General features: G+C 46.4%; 1 protein-coding gene and 1 non-coding gene across 2 annotated transcripts in view; one reads left to right on the top strand and one right to left on the bottom strand.

Moving 5' to 3' along the window:
* Positions 1-9,131: 9,131 nt before the first annotated feature.
* FAM135B (family with sequence similarity 135 member B) overlaps positions 9,132-22,646 on the top strand; it is a 160,774-nt gene continuing 147,259 nt past the window's right edge. Inside the window, exon 1 of the mRNA XM_024741259.1 lies at positions 9,132-9,208. Coding sequence (XP_024597027.1) covers positions 9,132-9,208 — 77 coding nt within the window. The remainder of the gene's footprint in view (positions 9,209-22,646) is intronic.
* On the bottom strand, positions 14,606-14,711 carry LOC112397208 (U6 spliceosomal RNA). Its single transcript, XR_003002758.1, has one exon. It is a non-coding gene; the product is annotated as a U6 spliceosomal RNA (small nuclear RNA).

Genomic DNA, 22,646 nt, shown 5'->3' with positions numbered 1-22,646 from the left:
TACCTGCACCAAACTAGGAACTCATAAAGGACAGGGTTTGTGGCTGTGAAAGTTTGGCCCCAGCCTTTGCTACCTCCTCTGTACCTAGCTGCCTCTCTGTGTACTCTGGGGACTCAGTTTTCTCTTCTGTATAATGGGTAGTTGGGCTTCCTAAGCCCCAAGGCCCCTGCAGCTGTGTGAGTCTGTGAGCCAACAGCTGAAGCCCCCATAGAAGCCTTACCTGGTGCGATGCACCAACCCCTGGAGGTACCCCTGGCCCTGGAGGCAGAGGAGCTTGCAGCATCAGCTCTACGTAAAGTAGAGCCCAGGCAGGCTGCTTCTCCCCTTCCTCGTAGCTCCCAGGAGGCTCCAGAAAACATCATTTCACGTCGTTTTCAAGTCCCTCCCTCTCTACCTTGGCTGAAAGGGTGGCTGGGAGGAGGGTGGCCATTCGTGTGTGAGAAGGTTGACAGTGGGTGCTTCCAGATCTTGTGGGTGGTCCTTGTGGGAACACAGACGCAGGCTGAGTCATAGCCGTGCTTGGGAAGCTAATGACAGACGCCAGCAAAACCGGGTCCCAAAGCTCCACGGCCGGGGCACAAACAGATAGCGCCTCTGAAATGCCAGCCTCGACTCGTTGGGTGGGAGCCTCGCGGCTTACTTTCACCTCCTCTCCTGTTTACACTGTGGCTTCTGGAAGGATAAATAGAGTGTCCACTGCAGTGGAGCTGCCACTGGGTACTGTATCCCTCTTGGATGCTGGGTCCTCTCTGGAATCTTCTCCAACAAGATGGATTGTGCTGCCTTGCTTTTCCTGCCCCGAGGACAAAAGGGGCTCAAGCTTGCCTTAAAACTAAGAGCCATGGAATCATTTCACCCTTAAAGTCCTAAGTAGGGGCCTGGTGCCAAGTGCTCAGGGAAGCTCTATATTTGATCGGAAAGAAGAGTAATCAACTCATTCATTCATTTGCTTATCCATTTATATGTGAACTTCTCTTGTATTTGTGTATTATTCCTTTCCTCCTCTCATTTGTCCCACAACTGTTACCGCGTGCTCTTCACTACCATGTTTTTTGCTAAACGCGGCGGCTGCCCTTCCTTTAAGCAGCTCGCAGTGTAACCTGAAAGATGGATGTACTTCCAGAACATAGGCTGGTCGGGGCTGTTGTGGCATGTATGCGACATTCTGGGGGCTTGTGTTGGGAAGGTGGTGGCATGGCCGTTCAGGAGCGACTTCCTGGGGGAGCTGTGTTGGACATTTAAGCGTGGGGAGCTGGTCAGGTAAGGAGGACGTAGGTGAGCCACCTGGTGGAGATAACGGATCACACAAAGGTAAGACGCATTCAGAGGCGGTGGAGCGCTTTGAGGAGGCTGCCTGCAGAGATTCTGCTGGGCGTGGGTGACAGACAGAAGACAGATTGGCAGGGCAGGAAGGTCCCAGAGTTTGAAGGGCCTGGTTTTTCTGCTAAGAGTTTGGGCTGCGCTGAGGTTAAACATGCATCACTGTCAGGCTGCTCCTATAGCAGAGGTGGGTCTGTGTGCGTTAAGCCTTACAGAGCATCACACTCTAAGGACCCGGATGCCCGAGGGCCTTCCTGGCTTTTCTCTCAGATGGCTCTGTGACCCCGAGACAGCGCCAAAGCCACTCAGACTTTCTGTTTCCTCGGCCCCAGTATGAGGGGCTGAACCAGGTGATCCCTGAGTTTCCCGTGAGGTCTAAACTTCTGAGATACTGATGAATCTGTCACACCCACTTCCTCCCCCGTGACCATGCAGGTATCAGGGAGGCCACCCCCTGCTCCTTTTCCCTCTTGGGGCACCTTCCACGAGCAGATGAGATCACGGATGTGACCACTTTGACCACCAGGCATGTAAGGCCACTGGACTAGAAATCGGGAGACGGGTTCTGAACGCACCACTCTGCAGGGGTGGCCAGCGCTCTTCCCACTCTGGGCCTCACCCTGCTCAGCTGCGTGATGAGGGTGGTAGTGGAGCCACAGCGGGGCTTGCTGGATCTCTGTACTTTGACGTATGAGGTCGTAATACCTGGGTAAAGCTGATGGTTTCAACGTGTTAAACGAAGAAACCGCCAATGCAAAACCAGCTGACATCTTCATACGGCACAGCTTGAGTTGGGTGGACGGCCGTCCTGCCAACAAAATGCTCTTGAGACATCGTAATGCGTGCACAGCCTTCGTAGTCACAGGTAGGGAGCACTGAGGACTCTCCTCCAGGCTCGCACCCAAAGCAAGAATCCCCTCTTCAGCTTCTGGGGAGAACTCTGCATCTGAAGGTGCTCTTTCTGGCACAGGGAATCAGTGCCATTCAAGGCAGGATGTCCATTATCTCCGGCTTGAGTTCTCTGTCATTGCATTGAAGCCTCTCCCACCTCAGTGTATGGAAGATGCTGTTACCACCTCCCCAGCTTCTGTCTTCCTCAGGACCCAGAGAGTCGGGAGCTTGACCCTGAACCCAGGAACCTTGGCCATGTCCTGAACACCCCCAAGCCCTGGGTCCTGATAGCTGGCCCTGGACACCACCCAGGTCTTCCCCTGGTGCCTCAGTGTGCTGTCTGCCCAGCTCAGCCCAGCTTCTCCTGCTGGCCCACCCCGCTTCCAGGGTGAACTTCTTTGGGTGTTTACGCTTGTCTTTGCTATGTGTAACCTCCTATGATTATTATTCGTTATTCTAATGTTAGCATTATCCACTGCTTATTGAGCGCCCAAAATGTTACTGGAACAATATCCATTAGTGTCAATCTGGAAAAAAAAAAATCACTGCAAAATAGACGCTACTTTTAGCTGGGAGGGAAAACCTGGTTTAACGTGACCCAGCTAGTCCCTGAAATGGTCAGCACGTGACCCACGTTTGGCGGGGTCAGAGCTGCTGCCCTTTGCATGATTCTCGCTGTCTCCCCGGGAGCTCAAGTCACCACATGCCTTTTATGTGTGCACGTGTGTGTGTTTGTGTGTGCGCGCACACTTAGGTGCCCGTTTGTGTACGTGCATTTCAGGAGGTGGGAGGAGAGATGAATTGCCACCCACTCTGGTCACATGCTTAACTTCTGGGTGAGTGCCACCAGCATTGGCAGGGAGGGGAGGCTCCATGCTGGGAGCTGCCAGCAGCAGTGGTGCTTCCTTGCCTTTGGTACTTTAAGGCTCTACCTGAGTTTACGCGTCTGTTACCCTTTTATGAGGTTGTGAAACCTTACGTGACTTCATGCCTGCGTTTTCAGGTGCTGCTTAAGAGGGGCACAGCACCCCAAGGGAAATAAGGACTCAGTGCTGTGTGGGGTGCTTCTTTTGGCATTGTCTTCAGACATGAAAAATAATAAACGTGTACAGCACATTTTGATTTCTACACTGAAGGAAAGAAAATACCTTTTAACGTCAGGGGGCTGAGTTTGCTGTGATGAGTGGGAGTCTGGCCTTCGCTCTGCCCCTGCCAGCTGGGAGACCCTGGGGAAGCCCATAGCCTGCCAGGGGTCCAGTAACTCCTACGGGGAAAGGCGTTATTTCTTTTCTTCCATGGCCACCAAACTGTTTTTAGGTTTTCTTCCTTGTCTTAATGGTTGGTACTTATTAAACATATATCATCTGCCAGCTCCAAAGCAATTTCCAGTTGGGGAAACTGAGGCACAGAGAGCCTAAGGTCTTGCTTGAGGTCCTATACTATACTCTGAGGGGCTGAGGTCTCCATCTCTCAGACTGGCCAGCCTCCTGCAGGCTGCCCTGCTGGGTCATGGCCTTCACCACTGGGCGTTCTTGCCTTCTCTGTTCACCTTTATGTCATGGTGCCTATCCTTGTGGACCACAGCTATGACCTGGCTCTCTCCTTTCTGGTCTGTGTCCTCTGATGGCCCAGTTGTCTCTGTATCCCTGGTGCTTTGAGCAGGTCTGCGTGATTGATCCTCATCCTGGTATGTTAAAGGAATGAACACCTCCAGGAGATTCTCCGCGTTTGATCCTAAGCAATTCTGCCTTGAAAGGGGGGGGGCGGTGTTGGCTCACATTCCAGATGTGAACACTGAGGCTCAGAGATGCTGTGTGGCTGGTCCTACGTCCCATTCAGAGGTGAGGCCCAGAGATGGGATCTAACGCAGATGGGGTGTTCTTACAGCATGGCAGAAGCTTTCCTTGTAGGTGACACTCCCTTTCCAGTGAAGAGATGCTAGTTTTCATTCCTAATGAGATTGTTTTCTTTGAACACGGAGCTGACTCTCATCGCAGTGACCAGGCAGAAAACTGGAGTTATCAACCTCTTTAGAATGGCTGTCTGAAGAAAAGTGCCCCGGAGGGGAGGGTATCCGTGAATGCCGTTACGGGTGTGCAGAGGACCATTTCTGCTGCTTCTCTCAGAGCCGAGGAAGCAGCTCCATCTGATAGGGTGTTCCAGGTCCCTGTGGCTCCCCCAGGAACTCTCTGGGTTGTGCTCTGGCATCCTTCCTCTGTCCTCACTTCCTGCCCTGCAGTATCTGGCAGCCCTTTCCTGAAGCTTCCCCACTTGCCATGTTGTAATTCTAAGACTTGTAATCTTTTGAGCACAGTAACTTTGCATGCCCTTTTCATAAAGTCAATGCTGATGTCTATTAAGATCAACACACCGTTTTTCATTTAATCTTTCAAAGGCCACACACTTTGAAGATTGATGTCTTAAAAGAAAGATTACATTTTAAAGGAAGACGTGTTTGTAAAGGGATTTGTTTCCAAGCTGTATCTAATGAGGTATTGGCACGGTGGTATTTCTCCAAAATAGCCTTAATATTTCTAACAAATTTCCTCAGAGGCTACTGTGAATGTTCTGAAACATTTTTGAAAATGTAAGTAACTAATGAAACATTTGAGAAACACCGCAGTAAAAAGTACAAACAATTTTTCTACCTTAATTGACACGGAGGCCAGGCCTCCAGGGACCCCAGAGCCTCTAAAATAAAGGAGAGAGGGATAGTGCTTTGGGGCTGGATTGCGTGAGGGTCCTTTTGAATTTCTGCCAACAGTGTTGAAGGCAGAAATAAAAATACTAACTGCTTCCACTGATGAGTGATTGACGATTTGCCAGGAAATGACTGAAGCTCTTTATGTACGTGATAATCTTCTGGCCTCAGAGCCACTTTAATGCACTGACATTCCGCCTGCGGTACCCATGCAGAGATGGGGCCTTGGTATCCTGTGGTATAAGAACTAAGGGGGGTGGATTCAAGCTCAGCTCTGACATGGAGCGGGGAGGAAAGCTTTGTGCCCGGAGGTGGGAATAGTCCAGGCTGAGGCTGGGAAGACCCGCTCCAGGTGGGGAGAAACTACTCACTTTTCTGAGCAGAGGGAGGTTTGCATGGGTGACCTTGAACCCAGGCATGACCTCAGGAAATGCTTATTTGACCTTGAGCGCATCAGGATCACACCAAATGGAACAGAAGCATTGAAGCCACTAGAACATGGGGGGCTCTTCTGTGGTAAGCAGTTAGTGCAGAGATGCCTGGGGTGTGTGTGGGGTTGTGTGTTTTGTGGGCGGGGTGTGTTGTGTATGTGCCGTGGGCATCTTGTGTGTTTGATGGGTACTGTGTGTGGGTATGTCATGTGTTGTGTGTGTGTGTGTGTGTGTGTGTCTGTCTGGGTCTGTACCAGGTGTGTGAGTGTGATATGTATGTGTGTCGGACGTGTTGAGTGTGAGCCGTGTGTCGTTCGGTGCGTATGTCATGTGTGTATTGTCTGTATGCTCTAACACGTGATCTCTACTGAGCGTGAAAACAACTTTACGGGGCGGGTACTCTTATTATTCCCAACTGGACAGGAGGAGACAGAGGGACAGAGAAATGAACAAAGCGATGGGCCCAAAGGCACGCAGCTCACGAGGAGCTGAGTCCACTCGGGTCTGCCTAAGTCCACGCCTCCCGTCTCTGCACCGGCGGTTCTCCCATGAGTGTTTGTGTCAGAATTCCCTGGAGGACTTGCGAAAGCACAGATTCCTGAGCCTCACTCCTGCAGTTTCTGATTTAGTGGGTCCTGGTGGGACCCAAGAATTTGCTTTCATAACAAAGTGAGGCTGGTGCTGCCGGCCTGGGGACCACACCTGTAAATCAGCCCTGTCACTGTGCGCTCTGTAGTCCTCAGAAAGATCAAGGAGAGCGTTGGGACCAAAGCCAGTGATTCTTTTAAAACTTTTAATTTTATATGGGCGTATAGCCGATGAACAATGCTGTGATAGTTTCAGGCGCACAGCAAAGCGACTCAGCCATACATATACATGTATCCATTCTCCCCCAGACTCCCCTCCCATCCAGGCTGCCATGTAACATTGAGCCGAGTTCCCTGTGCTATAAAACCCGTGGTTCTGGATTCCTGCAGATTCCTGCACCTCCTGCAAAGTGGACCTAGTACAGTTACCAGCAAAAACAATGTGGAGTTTTAGAACTGACATTTTAAATGTGAGCTCATCATCCTCATTGAATTGGTGTTCGGCTATAATGAATCACATGGTATTAAAAACGAAAAGGCAGCTTCCCCACCAAGAAGCTGTGTTTGCATCTCCATGTTCCAGGATTGCATCCTATTAGTTCCTGAACAGTGGGAGGGTAGGGTGCATCTTCCCAGGAGGAAATATTCTGTACGGTATTCTCTATGTATTACATATTTTTTTCTTCTAAACATTAATTCCACCCCCACCCCCCCCCATAAAAAAAAACCCACTGTCTCAGCCCTTCTGCAAGTAAGGACTGGCGCCAGAAAACCAAAGCGATGGGCTCCCAGGTCAGTGTTCTTGCCTCATGTGGCATGGATGCTCCCCTGCGTGAATCAGAGTCAATACTACCTGCCTCAGAGAGGTTTGGGGGGCGTGTGAAGTGAGGAATGGAAATCCCCGAACAGTGCTTCGCCTGTGGGTGTAGGGGTGTCCTGTTCCTGCGCTCCCTTTGATCCTCCATAAGCTCCCCCCAGGAGCAGAGATCATGGGGGTTCAGGCATTTCCGGGACAGACAACCACAAGCAAGGGTGTCAGATGTCTTTGCCAGCTCTGCAGTGTTTTAAGTATTGAGACTGAGTGGGGTGGTGAGAAAGAGGGGAGATGCAGTGGTTGCTGTTGAACGTGAAAACGAAATGAAGCCCAGAGTGGCTCTGTTTGCTGGCCCCTCCACTGGCCTTTTACTAGAAATGCCTTGAAATTGAAATTGAGTGGCGGGTTCTGACCTTGACTGGCTCCGATGCATTCGGCAGGACCGGGGAGCGCCTCGATGGGTCACGCATTAGGAAAATAGGTTTTCAGTACTTTTTCTGAGTCTGGCTTTTCCAGGCTCATCGGCTTGAAATTCCATCCTGCAGAATTTATAGAGGTTGGGTCCTAGGATCTGCTGCATTTTAACGTGGTCTGCGGAATCCTGTGTCTTTAGAAATGTTGCCCCGGATGGCACCCTTGCCAGAGCTGAGATGCAGCTAAGGCCTTGTTAATCCCTTGTGCTCTTCTTATTCTTGGGAGCTGGCCGAGCATGGCCCCATTAGCTGCAGTGAAGTTGTGCTCTGAACCCCAGTGATGGTGGTCTGGTCCTCAAGGCGTCTTGGGGGCAGAAAGAAGAGGGGCTTTGAAAGGAGACTTAGGTACCAACCACTGCTTGCCAGCTAGGAGAGACCACATTTCCTCTTACTCCCCCCGCCCCCCTCTTATTCTCTCCCCTCCCCAAGATCATGCCAGCTGCTACCTATTTAGAACCTTCTAGTTCCCCCAGAACCTGCTCAATTGCAAGGAATTGCAAGTAATTATCTCCTTTCCTCCTCCTAGGGAGCTTGTGCTGTCCCATTACACATGGTAGTAAACTGAGGCTGCTTACCAAAAGTACACACCACTAGAATATTCTGGAGTCACAAAGGGGCTCCAGGTTAGAGACTTTCTGATCCTTTTCCTTGTCTGCCCTATGGGGCAAGAACTTTTATCACAACATTCTTCTTGGACAGAATCAGACGACTCACATAAAATATGCAGCACCGGGCTTCCCTGGTGGCGCAGTGGTTGAGAGTCCGCCTGCCGATGCAGGGGACACGGGTTCGTGCCCCGGTCCGTGAAGATCCCACGTGCCGCGGAGCAGCTGGGCCCGTGAGCCACGGCCGCTGAACCTGCGTGTCCGGAGCCTGTGCTCGGCAACGGGAGAGGCCACAACAGTGAGAGGCCCGCGTACCGCAAAAAAAAATGCAGCACCAAGAATACACTAAATGCTCAGTAAAAGTCAGTTGCTTTTTCTTCTCCAAATCTCTGACATCTAGGTGATTTCATATCCTCAGAAAATCCATCCTGCCTTGAGTCTCCCTGTCAATTTGTTTCTCATCCTAGACTGGGAATATTTAAATTTTGTACCCTTTCATCTTTCCTATCCAACCTTCTTATTATTGGCCCAGGGTGTCCCGGCTTGGAAAATCAACAGCCTGTCACGTTGGGTTCAGCATCTGCTTGGCGATAGCGCCTACTGCCTCTCCTTCCCCTGCTCGGTAGAAAACATTTGTCCTTGCACTCCAGGCACCTTAGATCTTTAGAGGCTACGTTTATACTGACAATGATAGAACCATCTTCATTCATTATTATTAATCATTATTAATTGTCTCTTACATTTATGAACTTTTTGCTACATGTTGGGAACTGTGCAAAGTGCTCTATGTGGCAGATTTATTTAATCTCCCCATTGTCTATCAGAGTTATATGCCATTACCAGTCCTCCTGTTACAGATGAGGAAACTGAGGATGGGATAGGTTCCGTTGACTTGCTCAGGGTCACACAAGTAGAGAGTGGAGGAGTGGGGATTCTTGCTCTGTTGGCCGTGAAGCATGTGCTCGTAGCTGGGATGCCTGTGCCTCCAGGTGCTGACAGGTAAGGAAGGGCAGGGAACTAGCCCAGCTTTAGAATTAGTGTATCTGGGTCTGAGTCCCAGTTCTTGGAGGTGTGAGCTGTGTGACATCCTGTAAGTTACTTCATCTCTCTGTGTCTTTCCTATAATAGGAACCCCTGGGTGATGGTGTCCAGTGGACACGTCATGGTCCCGTTGGCCAGATACCCTTGTCCATCTACGTCAGTGCTGTTTGAGTTCCAGTTGTAGAAGCCCAGGCTCTCTGTGTTTGGCTGATGTGATCTCAAGCTGTTCATTTCCCTCTTGTTTTTTAGGTAATGAACCAAAAAGATCATGTCTGAGGTACAAGGAACGGTTGAGTTTTCTGTAGAGCTACATAAATTTTATAATGTGGATCTCTTTCAGAGAGGGTGAGTATGCTTTCACTATTTGTATTTGTTTACATATTTTTTGTTTTATTTTTTCTCTGGCAGATCCTGGTGGTGAGGACAGGTCATAGGAAATTTTGGGTTAATGAGGAAAGAATGTGTATTATTTTTCCTGCCAAGTGGAAAATCCAAACTTTTAGTGCATTTGAGAATAAGCCATAAATTGACAAACGCCAGAAGATGCTAATTTCTCTCATCCTCCTGCACGTCTTCCTACTTGCTCTTTCCATTAAATCTGTCAGTCAGTGTTAAAGGAAAGTGAATTTATTGGAAATGAAGCTTGCCTGGGTAGCTCTGATAAAAAAGGTGTCTGCAGGATCAATTTTTCTAGGGGCCATCTCCCCAAACCACATATCATAAAACCTGTACCCAGATCTCTCAAAAACTGAGAATTTACAATGTCTTATTTATTTATTTATTTGCGGTACGCGGGCCTCTCACTGTTGTGGCCTCTCCCGTTGTGGAGCACAGGCTCCGGACTCACAGGCTCAGCGGCCATGGCTCACGGGCCCAGCCGCTCCGCGGCATGTGGGATCTTCCCGGACTGGGGCACGAACCCTTGTCCCTTGCATCGGCAGGCGGACCCTCAACCACTGCGCCACCAGGGAAGCCCCACATTAAAAAAATGTCTTTTTTAAATACACAATTAAAATATAGCTGCTCCTACTTTTTCAGGATGTACTCTGAATTTGGCATTTTCCGTGCATGATCTCAGTAAGTCCCACACTGAGATGGAATCACCAGTTCATCCGAACCCAACACTTTGAGATATGTGAACTTACATATGGATCTGTAACCATAATTATTAATAATGAACCTCTTCTGCACTGTATATTGACCATCAGATATTGACTAAAGCTCGTATGAAATCGTCATCGTTAACAAGACATTTCAAAATGGCACATCCAGAACACAAAGAGAGCCCTGTGCAGGCGGAAAGGGAGGTTGAAAATGAATATGGAAATCATGAATTATTCGATAAGCCTGCGGTGCTCTTCTCTTCTTTCCAGATCTATGTGGTTTGGGGAAGCATCTCGTTTAGCTGCATTCACTGCTAAAGTCTAATGTTGAATTAGTCTGAATTAAAACCAGACTATTGAATCACTGTTTTGTGTATGTCTATATATATATATGTGTGTGTATTTTAACATGCATAATATATTATATATAATTTTAAATATTGTATATTACTGTATATATATTACCAGTGTATATATATAATATATTATATATGTTATGTATATAATTATATTACTGTGTATGTATATATTACAAAAGTTATGTGTTCCATCAATACATAAAATAATTATTTTTAAAACATGAATTATCACATTTCTTATCTTTTAAAATACCTTTTCTTGTGTTTATAATGCATATATACAAGTAGAACTGTACATGTATATGATTTATAAATAAATATACATATATTGGGGTTGCATGCCCAAAAACGTTTTTACTGGTAAACACGCAAATCAACCGTTGGAGACCACTGGTCCATCTAGCAGAGCAAGGAGAACTCTCACGACTTTCTTCTAGCTCTTAATGCTACTATTTCATGGTGTCAAGGAGTGTGGAAATCGAGGCACACACGTCGATGTGGATGAGGGCATACCTGTATGGTCAAACTTGCTTGAGGGTGGGTTTCATTTCAGCTACCTCCATGAACAGGCTAGGGCATCTTTTGGATGAAGGCAATTAGACCTCTCGGGGGTGGAGGGAGTGCTAGGATCTCTAAGGTCCCATCTGCAATAAGACCTTGACGTGAATGGTCCCCAGCCCCCTGGATTCTGCCTACAGGGAGCTGTGGACAGGCTGGGCATGATGCCAGCCAAGATTCTGCATCTGCCAGGGGAGTATCTGACGGGCGTGGTCCCTGATGCTCAAGGACCAAGGAATTTTCCACTCTGAATCCTACAGGAGCCATGAAGATGGTGAAATGTAATTACTTTCCTAGCAAGCACTCCGTGGGGATGTGAGAGCTGCAGTCCAGACCTAGTAGGCAAGGTGGGCGCCTGGGTGAAAGAAAGTGGATGATCTCCTGGTGTCATTAAAGAGAAGGAAGGTGGGATTTGGGGAAGCTGGCCCTTTTTGGGGGGGTGTGAGGATATATGATTAAATGTGTGCTCCATACTGTCCTTGGGATGGTAGAAATCAGAGCTGGGGCTTGCAAAGGGAGGAGAGCGCCCTTCTTTGGATTGCGTTTGGCTGTGGTCATCCAAGTTCCACCTGGCTTCTCCAGTTGGTGAGTAGTGCCTATGGACCTGTTCTACAAATGTGCTAGCTCCTTTACCCCATCTGCCCAGATAGACACCCCTTCTTGATTTGTTGTGAGATGTTGTGTTGGAACCGCATGGATACAGAACTGAGAATATTGAGTAAGGATTTGCCCTGATCAGGGAGTTACTTGCTTATAGCACATTTATATTTGTCAGTAGTTTTTCTAGTCCCAGAATGCATGCTGCTTTTTGGTGATGTTTGCTTTGAACAGTCAACTTGCATTTATGCAAGGTCTGTGTTGACTGAGGTGAATTCTCAAAGGAAAAGCATATCTGAAACCAGTCAAAAGCGTCATGAATTGTCACTCCTGTACTTGGCAGTGATAAAAAGCCAGAGGCAGGGAGGCACTTGGGAGCCTGGCTTTGGGGTCAGACCTGACTTTGAAGCTAAACTCTGCCACTTATAAGCTCTGAGAACATGTCCCTTTAAAACCAGTTATCACTCTGAAATGGTGATGACAAAGTCTATCTCGTGGGGTAATCTGAATGGTTATGGCACTAGTTGCATTAATTAGTATATGCAGAGCAGCTCGCATGGAGCCTGGTATCTAGTAGATGCTATCTAAGTTGTCACTTCTACTAGTAAATCCTGGCTTCCAATCCGTCCTTAACACCATTAGCAGAGTTATTACCCCAAAGGGTCGTTGAGACCATCTTGTTCTCACTCCTCAGCCCAGTGCTCAGAGACTGAACGGTTTGAACTTAAACTTCTTCTGTCTTACTGTCTGTACTCAGACCATTCTTGACCCTCCCCCCCAATATCTGCCTTGAAAATTCTACCCTCTGCAAGTTCCCGCTCAAATATAACCTCCTCTCCAAACCACTTCTGAATATTGATTGATGTTCACCTACTGTACTCGGCCCAGTTTTTATGAATCCCTCTTCTCCCTGTTTCTAAAGCGTACCTCATGTGTTTTATTCTGTCATCCACTCACACATGCATGACCGCAAACACCAGTAAGCATACGTTATTGGCTTAGGCCCCGTAAGGATGAAGGTGAAAGATATTCTGCCTTCAAAGTGTTTACCAGCTAATGAGGGAGATGGATACATACATAGAAAATGACCTTGGTGTGTGATACGGTCTATAACAAAGACAGATTTGGGTGCTGTGCTGTGAAACGGGAGCAGGAAGCCAGTCTGTGGGCAGAGTCAGAGAAGGTGTCTCAGTAGGAGATAAGCTATCATTTGAAAGCTGGGTGGGCGTTGGCCGAGCAGAGGACCTGGAAGTGCGGGACCGGAAGGGCTCAGCGGTGTCAGGAAGCAGAGCCAACCTGAAAGACCAAAGTGCAGTGAAGAGTAGGAATGGAGAAGTGGATGGGGTAAGAGGGTTACAGCCTATCTTTTACTGGACGTGTGATTATAGAGATATTTGTGTCAACTGCCACACACTTTCTTAGATTGCCGTGCGCGCGCGGAGGGCTGGGCTGAAAAAGGGAATGATAGTGATGTCACGTGTGGCTTTAACTTCTTCTCAGCTGGATCCAAGCTCCTTCAGGCTAAGGACTCCCTCTTACGTAACTTCATATGGCCAGTGCCCAGCATAGAGCCTGGTGCACCCTGACAGATCAAGCACAGCTTTGGTATGGGGTCACGTGGATCTTCATTAAATGATAGTCATAAAGATAAAACAGTCCCTTCTTTCATTATATGGTTGTGACGTCTCCTCTTCCCCAATAGGAGACTGGATCTTAACACATGCCTTTGCACATGCCTTCTGCTCAGGACCCTATAGAGATGCCACCCTAGCCTTCTAGCATGGGTTCTGGGAGCCAGAAAGCAAAAGGGAAGCTATTATTTCATTTACAATAATTTTCTCATAAGGAGATGCTTAAGTGAACAATTAATTATAAAACCCATTGCCTGGATACGTGTAAGTCATTAATATATTAATAATTCGTACCTGCTTATGAGAGCATGAACCTTCATTTCTAACAGTGTTAGCTGAAAGGGAGCTAACATTTGTCCTTGAAAATGAATTCAGATTTCATTTTCAGTCTTAATTCAGACAAGGCTCTGAATCAAAGTGGTTTTCTTCCTGAGTGAAGGTTTTCATTGATGTTCAGATTCACCTCCTTCTTTCCTCCACCCCTTCTCTACAAGGTCATTTAGAAGATTTTCCCTACTCAGAGGTTTTAGATGATTTTACATATAAATTCTGTCCTGCCCACAGAGTAGTTGCACAAAAAAGAACTATAATCGATATGATCCGATCTTATGTGGAAGGTCCAATGCTCGTAGAAATGTTAGGATTGAAATCCCCTCAGAGCAAACTCACCTGCCTTGTCTCTACCGGAGTGAAAACGGCTCCCAAGTTAAGTGATTCCTGAAAGAAAATCCCATCTTGCGTTTATGCCCTGACATCCCCACTGTGGCCTGATGCCCACCCAGCGACAGCTAAGCTCCCTGGGAAATTAGCTAACCAGCCCTGATGTGCCTTAATAGACTGAGAAATACAATTACCTTTGCTTGCCAGAGAGCACTTCATTGATTTGTCTGGTTCTGTCAGAAACAATCCTTTCCTTTCCTTCTCTTATTAAAATATGTTGGGATCCTTTTCATTCATTCCTACCCTTTTGAAAGGGAGTGGGGATTATACATGGTATGATTTGGGATTTTTATCACTTGCAGCCAGGGGTTCCATCTAGCACAAGGAGGGTGGATAGGCTCGACGATCTTTAAGAGTCTTTCTGTGAAATTCCATGATTATTATTTTCATAAAAATTTGATCTCTCTTTCCCCATAAAATGGCATTTTTTTCTCCCCACGATAAGTTTTTTAAATATCTGTTTAAGTAATACTGAGGATAAGCAAGAATATAATTATTATAAATGTGGCTTGTTTAGTAAAACTGCTGTTTAAGAACCAGTGATGTACTGACAGTAATAAAGGGATTTATGTCCCTCAAATATTTGTCTCAATGTCGTTCTTTGAAGCGATTTAACTCTCACCATCTTTAGAAGTCTCCATTCAAATATTTTTACTTTGCTAGGTTTTACTTCTTGGCTACATATTTAGGCATATAGGCCTCTCTGGGAAACATCAGTACTCAAGGTGTGGGGTGGTGTGTGTGTGTGTGTGTGTGTGTGTATCATCAGACCTCAGAAATATGGAACGCTTCATGAATTTGCGCGTCATCCTTGTGCAGGGGCCATGCTATCTTCTCTGTAGAGTTCCAGTTTTAGTATATGTGCTGCCGAAGCGGGCACTAAAACGGCATTTTAAATAGTTATTCCTATGGAGAGTGAACAGATGTCAGTTGCCCAAGGGCTTATGTAGATGGACCTCCTGGATTATTTTTCTAGCAGATCCACATTCCTGTTAACAATTACCCTGTCCCATTTTTTTTTCCTGTTTTTTTCCCTTTGAATCTGTGACTTCATAAGCCTGCTGCTTTAAGCCTTTTATCCTCTTAACCCCTGGCTGAGGACATGCTCAGCAGATCTGTAAAGAAAAGCTCCTTTCAGGGGGCTGAGAGTTGACCTGCAGAGATTAAAATGTCTCTGGTGAGCTCAGAACCACCCACAGGGCCTAATAACCTCGGGGAGGAATAAAGGCGGAACAGAAAGCCAATGAATAGTGTGGTCCTTTCTAGTTTTGTGCTCACAGGTCCTCGCTCAGGCCTCTCAAGGAGAACGACAGGGCACGTGGTCATGGACGTGGTGTAGCGGGCAGAGCAGAGACCCAGATCTGGTCTAAGACAGAGAGACCTTGGATCTATTTCCACGTCTTCTGCAACTAGCCGGGTACCCGTGGGCGAGTTACTTTCTCGGTTTCCTTACTTGTTTTGCAGGATCTCTATTGGAAGTCATGAGGTGATATTTGTAAAGCATCTAGTTAGAGAGCCAGGCCTGGCAGTGCTGCTAAAGTGGGCTAAGCCCTCTCTGGCCTTTCTGTCCCATTGATTACAATGCAAACTCTGCACCAGATGGTCCTCAGCTGGTCAGTGCCAGGGCTGGAGCAGAACACTGGCCTGGTCGGACTCTGGACTGGGTGATCCTTTTTATACTTTAAGCAGTTATTTAAATTCATCACTACTAATCTCCCAGGAAGAGGTCTCCGTGCCAGTCGGAAACCTAATGGACTCCATGCTGATTTGTATTGGCCTCAATGGGGGAAATTCTGCTTTCTCTTCTTTATCTCATTTTTGGAATCTATAAAGTGAAAATGCCACAGTTCTTTTCTTCTGCCTTTATTGAGATGTAATTGATGTATAATATTGTGTAAGTTTAAGGTGTATGTGTGATGATTTCATGTATGTATGTATCATGAAAGGATTACAATACGGTTAGTTCAGACATCCCTCAGCTCAGATAGTTACCACTGTGTGTGTGTGTGTGTGTGTGTGTGTGTGTGTGTGTGTGTGTGAGAGAGAGAGAGAGATCATTTAAGATCTACTCTCTTACTAGCTTTCCAATACACAATACACATCTAAAGAAATAATAGCTTTAGGGAAACTCGTGAGATACTATAGTCAATAGAGGTATACGGAACTATAGGATGTTTCTTTTCTAGAAGGGTCTTTGAGTGGGTCTTGGGCCAGAGTAGAAGATATAAGAGAGTGAGGTCCTTAACTGCTCTGGTTTCATTCCCAACTGTTGTCAAATGTTGCTCAAAAGCAATTTTAAATGCATCTCATCGTTTTCTCATTTTAAACTTTCAATAGCCGTCATACAGAGTGAAGTCAGAAAGAGAAAAACAAATATCGTATGTTAATGCATATATGTGGAATCTGAGAACATTGGTATAGACGATCTTATTTACAAAGCAGAAATAGAGACACAGACGTAGAGAACAAACGTATGAACTGGGAGATTGGGATTGACATATATACACTATTGATGCTAGGTATAAAATAGGTAACTAATGAAAACCTACAGTATAGCACAGGGAACTCTACTCAGTGCTCTGTGGTGACCAAATGGGAAGGAAATCCACAAAAGAGGGAATATATGTATTGCTGATTCACTTTGCTGTACAGTAGAAACTAACACAGCATTGTAAAGCAACTATACTCCAATAAAAATTTAAATAAATAAACTTTCAATAGCACACACATATAGTTTTGCCTAGTGAAAGAATTATGGTGACATTTTCATCCTTGTACTTTTCCTTATTTTTCACAATATACATATCACTTTTGTAATCAGAACCCTCTCTCTCTCTCTCTCTCTCTATATATATATATATGTGTGTGTGTGTGTGTGTGTGTGTGTGTGTGTGTGTGTGTGTGTGTGTGTGTGTGTGTATGTATCTATTATCATCCAACAGGGTGAGGGAGGAAATGATCGTCACCCTAACAGTCCTCGTTTAATCTCAAATCTCTGTCCATCTCGTCTTAGACTTCCGCAGAAAGCATTTTACAAAGCTCAGAGGAATTAAACACTGATTAAGAATCTTCAGGGCATCAGGCAGGGAATCTCCACCTTTTGAGTAGAGGAGCATTTGTGAACAGTGGGAATCTAAAAATCTCCCACGTCACTGATGTCTGGGTCTCCATGGCCTCACAGATCCCAGGAATTGGCACTCAGGTCACTGCAGTTACTGTCTGGGAAAAGAAAAGACATGCCTGGAAGGTTGGTTCTTTGCTGCTCCTCCTAAAAGTAGGCAGAACTTTGCTTTCATTGGCATGCTGTGCTCCCAGAAAGGGTGAAACTCTATGCTCTCTTTGAAAAAATCTCTTTAGTGTCATTGCATGAAACTTTTATGTCTCAACCCACTAGAATCAACCAGAACTTATTTGGAGTAGAAAATTATAAAATTCTCTATTATTACAAATAGCCTCACGTAACCCCACAATTCTACAAGGGATGTAGTATTATCCCTAAATCACAGAGGAAGCAGAGCCTGACATGGGTTCCAAGTCTGGCTCAGTTTTGCGCATTGGGCAGGTGGCCAGGTGGAGGGTTTCTTGCGGGGATGCCTGCACCCCAGAGTCCACGCATTTGCTTTCTGCTTCACGAGGCACGTTTTGTATGGCTTGGGCAGACGAGGGTGTTCAGATGTTACGATGGCTGCCCCTACCTCCAACTTCTTTAAACGCTTGCACTTCTGCAAACAACACAACTACAGAGCACGACTTTCCCTTCTGCTCAGACTTCCTTTCCTGGCCGCCTGGCACCTATCTGGATGTTTTCCTTGAATAATCAGGGGATGATGTACTGGGAATTGAATCCTTCCAGCCAAAGACTGACAGACCCCAGAGGCATTTGCTTAACCAAATCTATTCACACTTCTTTGACAAAAGATCTTTCCGTAAATAGAATCGTTGGAGAAGATCTCTAGCCCCCCTTTTTCTACCCATTAAAGCTTTCTCTACCGTCATCTGTCTCAAGAAGGAGTATGTAGCATCCCTCCCATGCAACTCTTTCACAAATTGCCCCTTGTAAAACAGACCCGGGGTCGTCTCTTGTTCTTTTATTTATTTCCTCATTAATTTACCCATTCTGGAGACTGAGCGCTTGCTCCTGTCGGCTCTGTCCTAGGAATTCTGGGCAGAACATTGAGAAAGAGCCATGAACTCAAGTTGTTTCCAACGTGCCATGGGAGAAAGAGATGTAAGTTAATAAAGTGGTGTCAGAAATGGAACAAAAAAGCACGGACAAGGTCCTAAGGTGCTGAGGGAGGACAGGGATACCGTCTCCTCACTCGGGAGGCATCACGACAGGTTACGCAGAAGACGGGGGTTCTACTTGTCAGGCGAAGGCTGGAGGGGAATCTCAGTCAGTGAGAACAACATGTGCAAAGGCCTGGGGATGATAAAGGTCATGGCATCCCTGGGAAATGCCACACTGCTGAAGAGGGCTCCCTAGAGGTGGTGTTTTTGATGGAGTGGGAGAGGCGGGATTGCACTTGGTCGATCAAGGAGGGCGAAGAAACCATTTAAGTAAGGGAATTTCTTGATGATTTGTGTTGTAAAAATGATGCTTTGGAAGCAAAGAGGATGGCAGGTGGGGTGGGGAAAAATAATGACAGTGGTGTGGACAGCTCAGACGGAGAATAGTTGAAAAATCTTGAAGCAGTGGAATGGGAAGAATTGGTGCTTTAATGTAATGTTACGGGGGAGAGAAGTCATAGTGATAGTCATCTGCGCCCTTGGGTGAATTGGTACATAAAGTCAAGGAGGGGTAGGACCAGGCAGCCAGAGGTGACGTGAGTCTAGAGGTCCAGAGGCAGTGGGGTATCTGAGTCCAGAGACCAGGTAGGAATCAGGGCTGGGATTTGTCCGCTCATGGGCATAATTGAGCCTGCGTGAAATCATTCAGTAACGTGTGACACTTTGTGAGCTCAGACTGTGTGCCAGGACCTTTACTCTATCAGCTCACTTGATGCTATTGACAGCTCTATGAGCTAGGTATCATTACGTTCATTTTACAGATGGGTAAACGGAAGCTCCAGGACGCCTGGCTATCCCAGGGCAGAGTCAAGGTTTGAATTCATGGCTGTTTGCCTCCAAAGCCAGTATTATCAACACTGTTTTTTTATTCTGTCGGCGAGACCAGACTCCAAGAGAAAAATCACAATTTAAGCACAATTGGGTGGAAATGCAGACTAAGGCGTTTGAACTTTCTCCTCTAAGGATGTTACAGGAGGGGTGAGTATGAAATGTTTGAAGTAGGGGTGGATCAGATTTGGGTTAGAACACCCTTTGGCTTAAGCATGGAGAATGCAGGCACTGCCTGACGGGTAGTTGGCACTCACACATTTGAATTCCTAGTCGTTGGTTAGGTTACTTACCTGAACCGAGCCCTGATGAAGATGTTCACTGAGCAGTGTGACAAAGACGTTTCTCATCACACTCCAAATCCTATCGGTTGGTAGTTTCTGAGGTTTGAATAGAGCTCAAATCCCACCACTGATTTCTCTCTTCAGATGACTTAGTGAGCTCCAGACCCATAAGAAACAGTAATGAAATGGAACCAATGTCCTTTATCTGTAGCTGGGAAAGTTCCTAATACTCTCACAGGGCAGGGTATTGACACAACAGATGGAGCAAATAAGGATTAGGCGTAGATGCCCAAATGGGATTTCTTCGGACCTCTGTCTGCCCCAACTGAGATAAATCTTTACACTCAAGTGTTTAGAGACAGAGGAGGGAGAGGGAAGGAGAGAAGATGAATGGATACCTTGGGTCCAGGAGGGGCCCAGGATTTATAGGCTGAGCTGTACTTAACTGAATACAAAGAATAAATGGCAGATAGAAGACTGTGCATGGCTCTTGATATTTATTGTCTATTATTAAAATACATTCCTTTCAGTATTTAACCAATCAATTTGGCAGTGCTTTTCTACACTCACTTCCTGGGTCACCCGATCCCATGGATTTAAATACCACCTGTGAGCCACTGGCTTCCCAGTTTATGTCATCAGTTTCTGCTCTCTTCCATACTTCAGATTTGTCCTGTAGGTGTTCTCCATCCATTGTCATCTTGCCGTCTAAAAGGCATCTTAAACTTGACCTATCCGAACCAAAAACCTGATCTCCTGCCCTCCCAAACCTCTTCCATCAAACAGCCCCATCTCAGCCAACTCCATCCTTCTAGGTGTTGAAGCCAACATCTTAGAGCAATTCCTGACTTCCTTCTCTCTCATACCTCGTGTCCACTTCATCCAGAAATAGTATCGACTCTATCTTCCAAATTTATGCAGAATATGACATTTCTCACCTCTATTGCTAATATGCTGGTTTTAGCCCCCGTCACGTCTGTCCCATCTGGATTTGCACAATAATCTTCCCCATCTGATCCCCCTGATGCTACCCTTGCTCATCTCTAGCCCCCTTACAACACAGAAGCCAGATGGTCCTTGCAAAGCCTAAGTCAGACTGTGGTGCTCCTCTGTTCTAACTCTCTCTTCTCCAATTTACTATGAGTAAAGCCAGAATGACTTACTCTTTCCCTCATTGGCTCACCTCCTGCCATAAGAGTCTGTCTCATTTTTTTCTAATTAATTATTTATTTAGTTTTGGCTGCGTTGGGTCTTCGTTGCTGCACGTGGGCTTTCTCTAGTTGTGGCGAGCGGGGGCTACTCTTTGTTGCGGTGCGCGGGCTTCTCATTGCGGTGGCTTCTCTTGTTGCGGAGCACCGGCTCTAGGTGCGCGGGCTTCAGTAGTTGCGGCACGTGGACTCAGTAGTTGTGGCTCGCGCGCTGTAGAGCACAGGCTCAGTAGTTGTGGCGCATGGGCTTAGTTGTTCTGCGGCACGTGGGATCTTCCAGGACCAGGACTCGAACCCGTGTCCCCTGCATTGGCAGGTGGATTCTTCACCACTGCGCCACCAGGGAAGCCCTCATAATAGTCTCTTTGTAGTTTCTTGATAATGTCGGGCATGGGACCTTTGCACTGGCTGTTCCCATTTCATGGAATGCTCTCCCATCAACTCTTTCAAGTTTACTTACTATATAAATAAGGATACTGGGTGCAGAGAAAGGGTACTTTGCCTTGCACTAGTTAGGCAGCTGGGCAGGAGAAGAATCCGCTCAGGATCTCAGATTTCCTGATTCCTAATCAAGACCTTTTTTCTCACAATCAAAAAAAAAAAAAAATCCCGAAGTGTGTTCCATGGAATCTTAGTCTCTAGTGGCAGCCTGCCATAGTCGTCTCTTGGGATTTTCCTTGCAACAATATGCTTTACTCATCATGTCACAGATGTGTGCATGCACAAGTGTGTGTGTGTACAGGTGTGTACACACGTGGAGTGGGATGTGTGACACTAGTGTTCTAAAGAACATCCCTTGGAGTTGCTCTTTCCCCCATACTGTCATCCATTCATCAAAAGGGTGGATTTGCAAAATTGTCCAAAGTTGGAGTTAATTGGTGCGGGGGAATGGTGCATTGCTTTGTGTCCTTTTTGTCTGGAAGCCTTCTTCTGAAGAATACAGAAATGTGAATGTTGATGTAGGAGAAGGAAACAGGTAACATTTATTACCATCTGTTTGTAATAAGAACTTCATGTGGGATTTCTAGTTCATGTCTTTGAGATAGCATGTGAATGAGTAAACTTCTTAGATGAGGCCACAGGGAGATTCAGAGGGGTTTGCTCAGTGGCTGGGATTTGGGCTCTGGTGTCAGAGTGTCTGAGTCTGGTTCCCGGTCCCAAGCTCTCAGAGCAATATGGTCCTGGACAAATGACTTCTTCTCTCCACATCTGAAAGACAGACAATGATAGTATCTGCCTCCTATGGTTTTTGTGAACAAAAAATTACATGTGTGTGTATTGTTCTCGATGATTTTGAGCTATCTAATTATTACTTATCATCATCATCGTTATGGTTATTACACAGTTTGCCTGAGGGAGCCCTACTGCTGGTGAGTGTCAGTCCAGGATTTAAGCCTGCCTCTGGCTCACTGCAAAGCTGATATAGTCTTGTACGTGCTCTGCATTGCTGGCTCCACTTGGCTTATCTCAACCTGAAGAAGGGGCCACAAAACTACCTCTCTTGAGAATTTGTCCATTTGTCTATCAACATAACCGTCCGTTCGTTCCCCCATTCATTCTTCCTCCCATCATGCATATATCAAATAGGTAAAAGGTGGCCCAACCTATGTAAATACTGGGGAATTAAACAAACAAACAGAAAAAGAAACAAAAAATGAATCAACCTGAGCTTAGTCCTTGAGGTATCCTAGGGACTGAACTAGGCTTTTATCTCCATCATGTCATCTAATTATCCTGGAGAAGCAGATATTATATTTCCCATTTTACACATGGGCAAACAGCCTTTGACAAACACTAAAATGAAATAACTGAAGCCATGTAGGCTGCTAATGGTTCCATTCCAAGTCTGTCTCACTTCCAATCTCATGTTCTTTCTCTAAAGCCACTCTGTTTCCCTTCCGAGACCCACATCCGGACCCCTACCTCCAAACGTCTTCCTGGGGACTCAAGAAATGAGAAAACTCAGAGATACACGTATCACTCATTCTGTTTGCAGTAATTTCAGAAGTTTTATTAGTCCAGACCTTGAGAAGGACCTGCCCAGCTCACTCATCTTGACTTGCATTGTCCAGTCCTGGTGCCGGAGGGAAGCTGGGTGTTGCTGTCTCCTCTCTGCTCTGGTCAGACCTCAGGGACTTTGAATTCCACTCCATGTATCAAATCCAGGACACCTGGAAGCGTGTTGACAAACCTGAGTACCCTAAGCCT

This window comes from Neophocaena asiaeorientalis, unplaced genomic scaffold, assembly GCF_003031525.2.
Source record: "Neophocaena asiaeorientalis asiaeorientalis breed wild unplaced genomic scaffold, Neophocaena_asiaeorientalis_V1.1 scaffold177, whole genome shotgun sequence".
Taxonomy (NCBI): Eukaryota; Metazoa; Chordata; class Mammalia; order Artiodactyla; family Phocoenidae; genus Neophocaena; species Neophocaena asiaeorientalis.
Note: the sequence above shows the minus strand (reverse complement) of the source record. Positions and strands in the feature narration are given on the sequence as shown.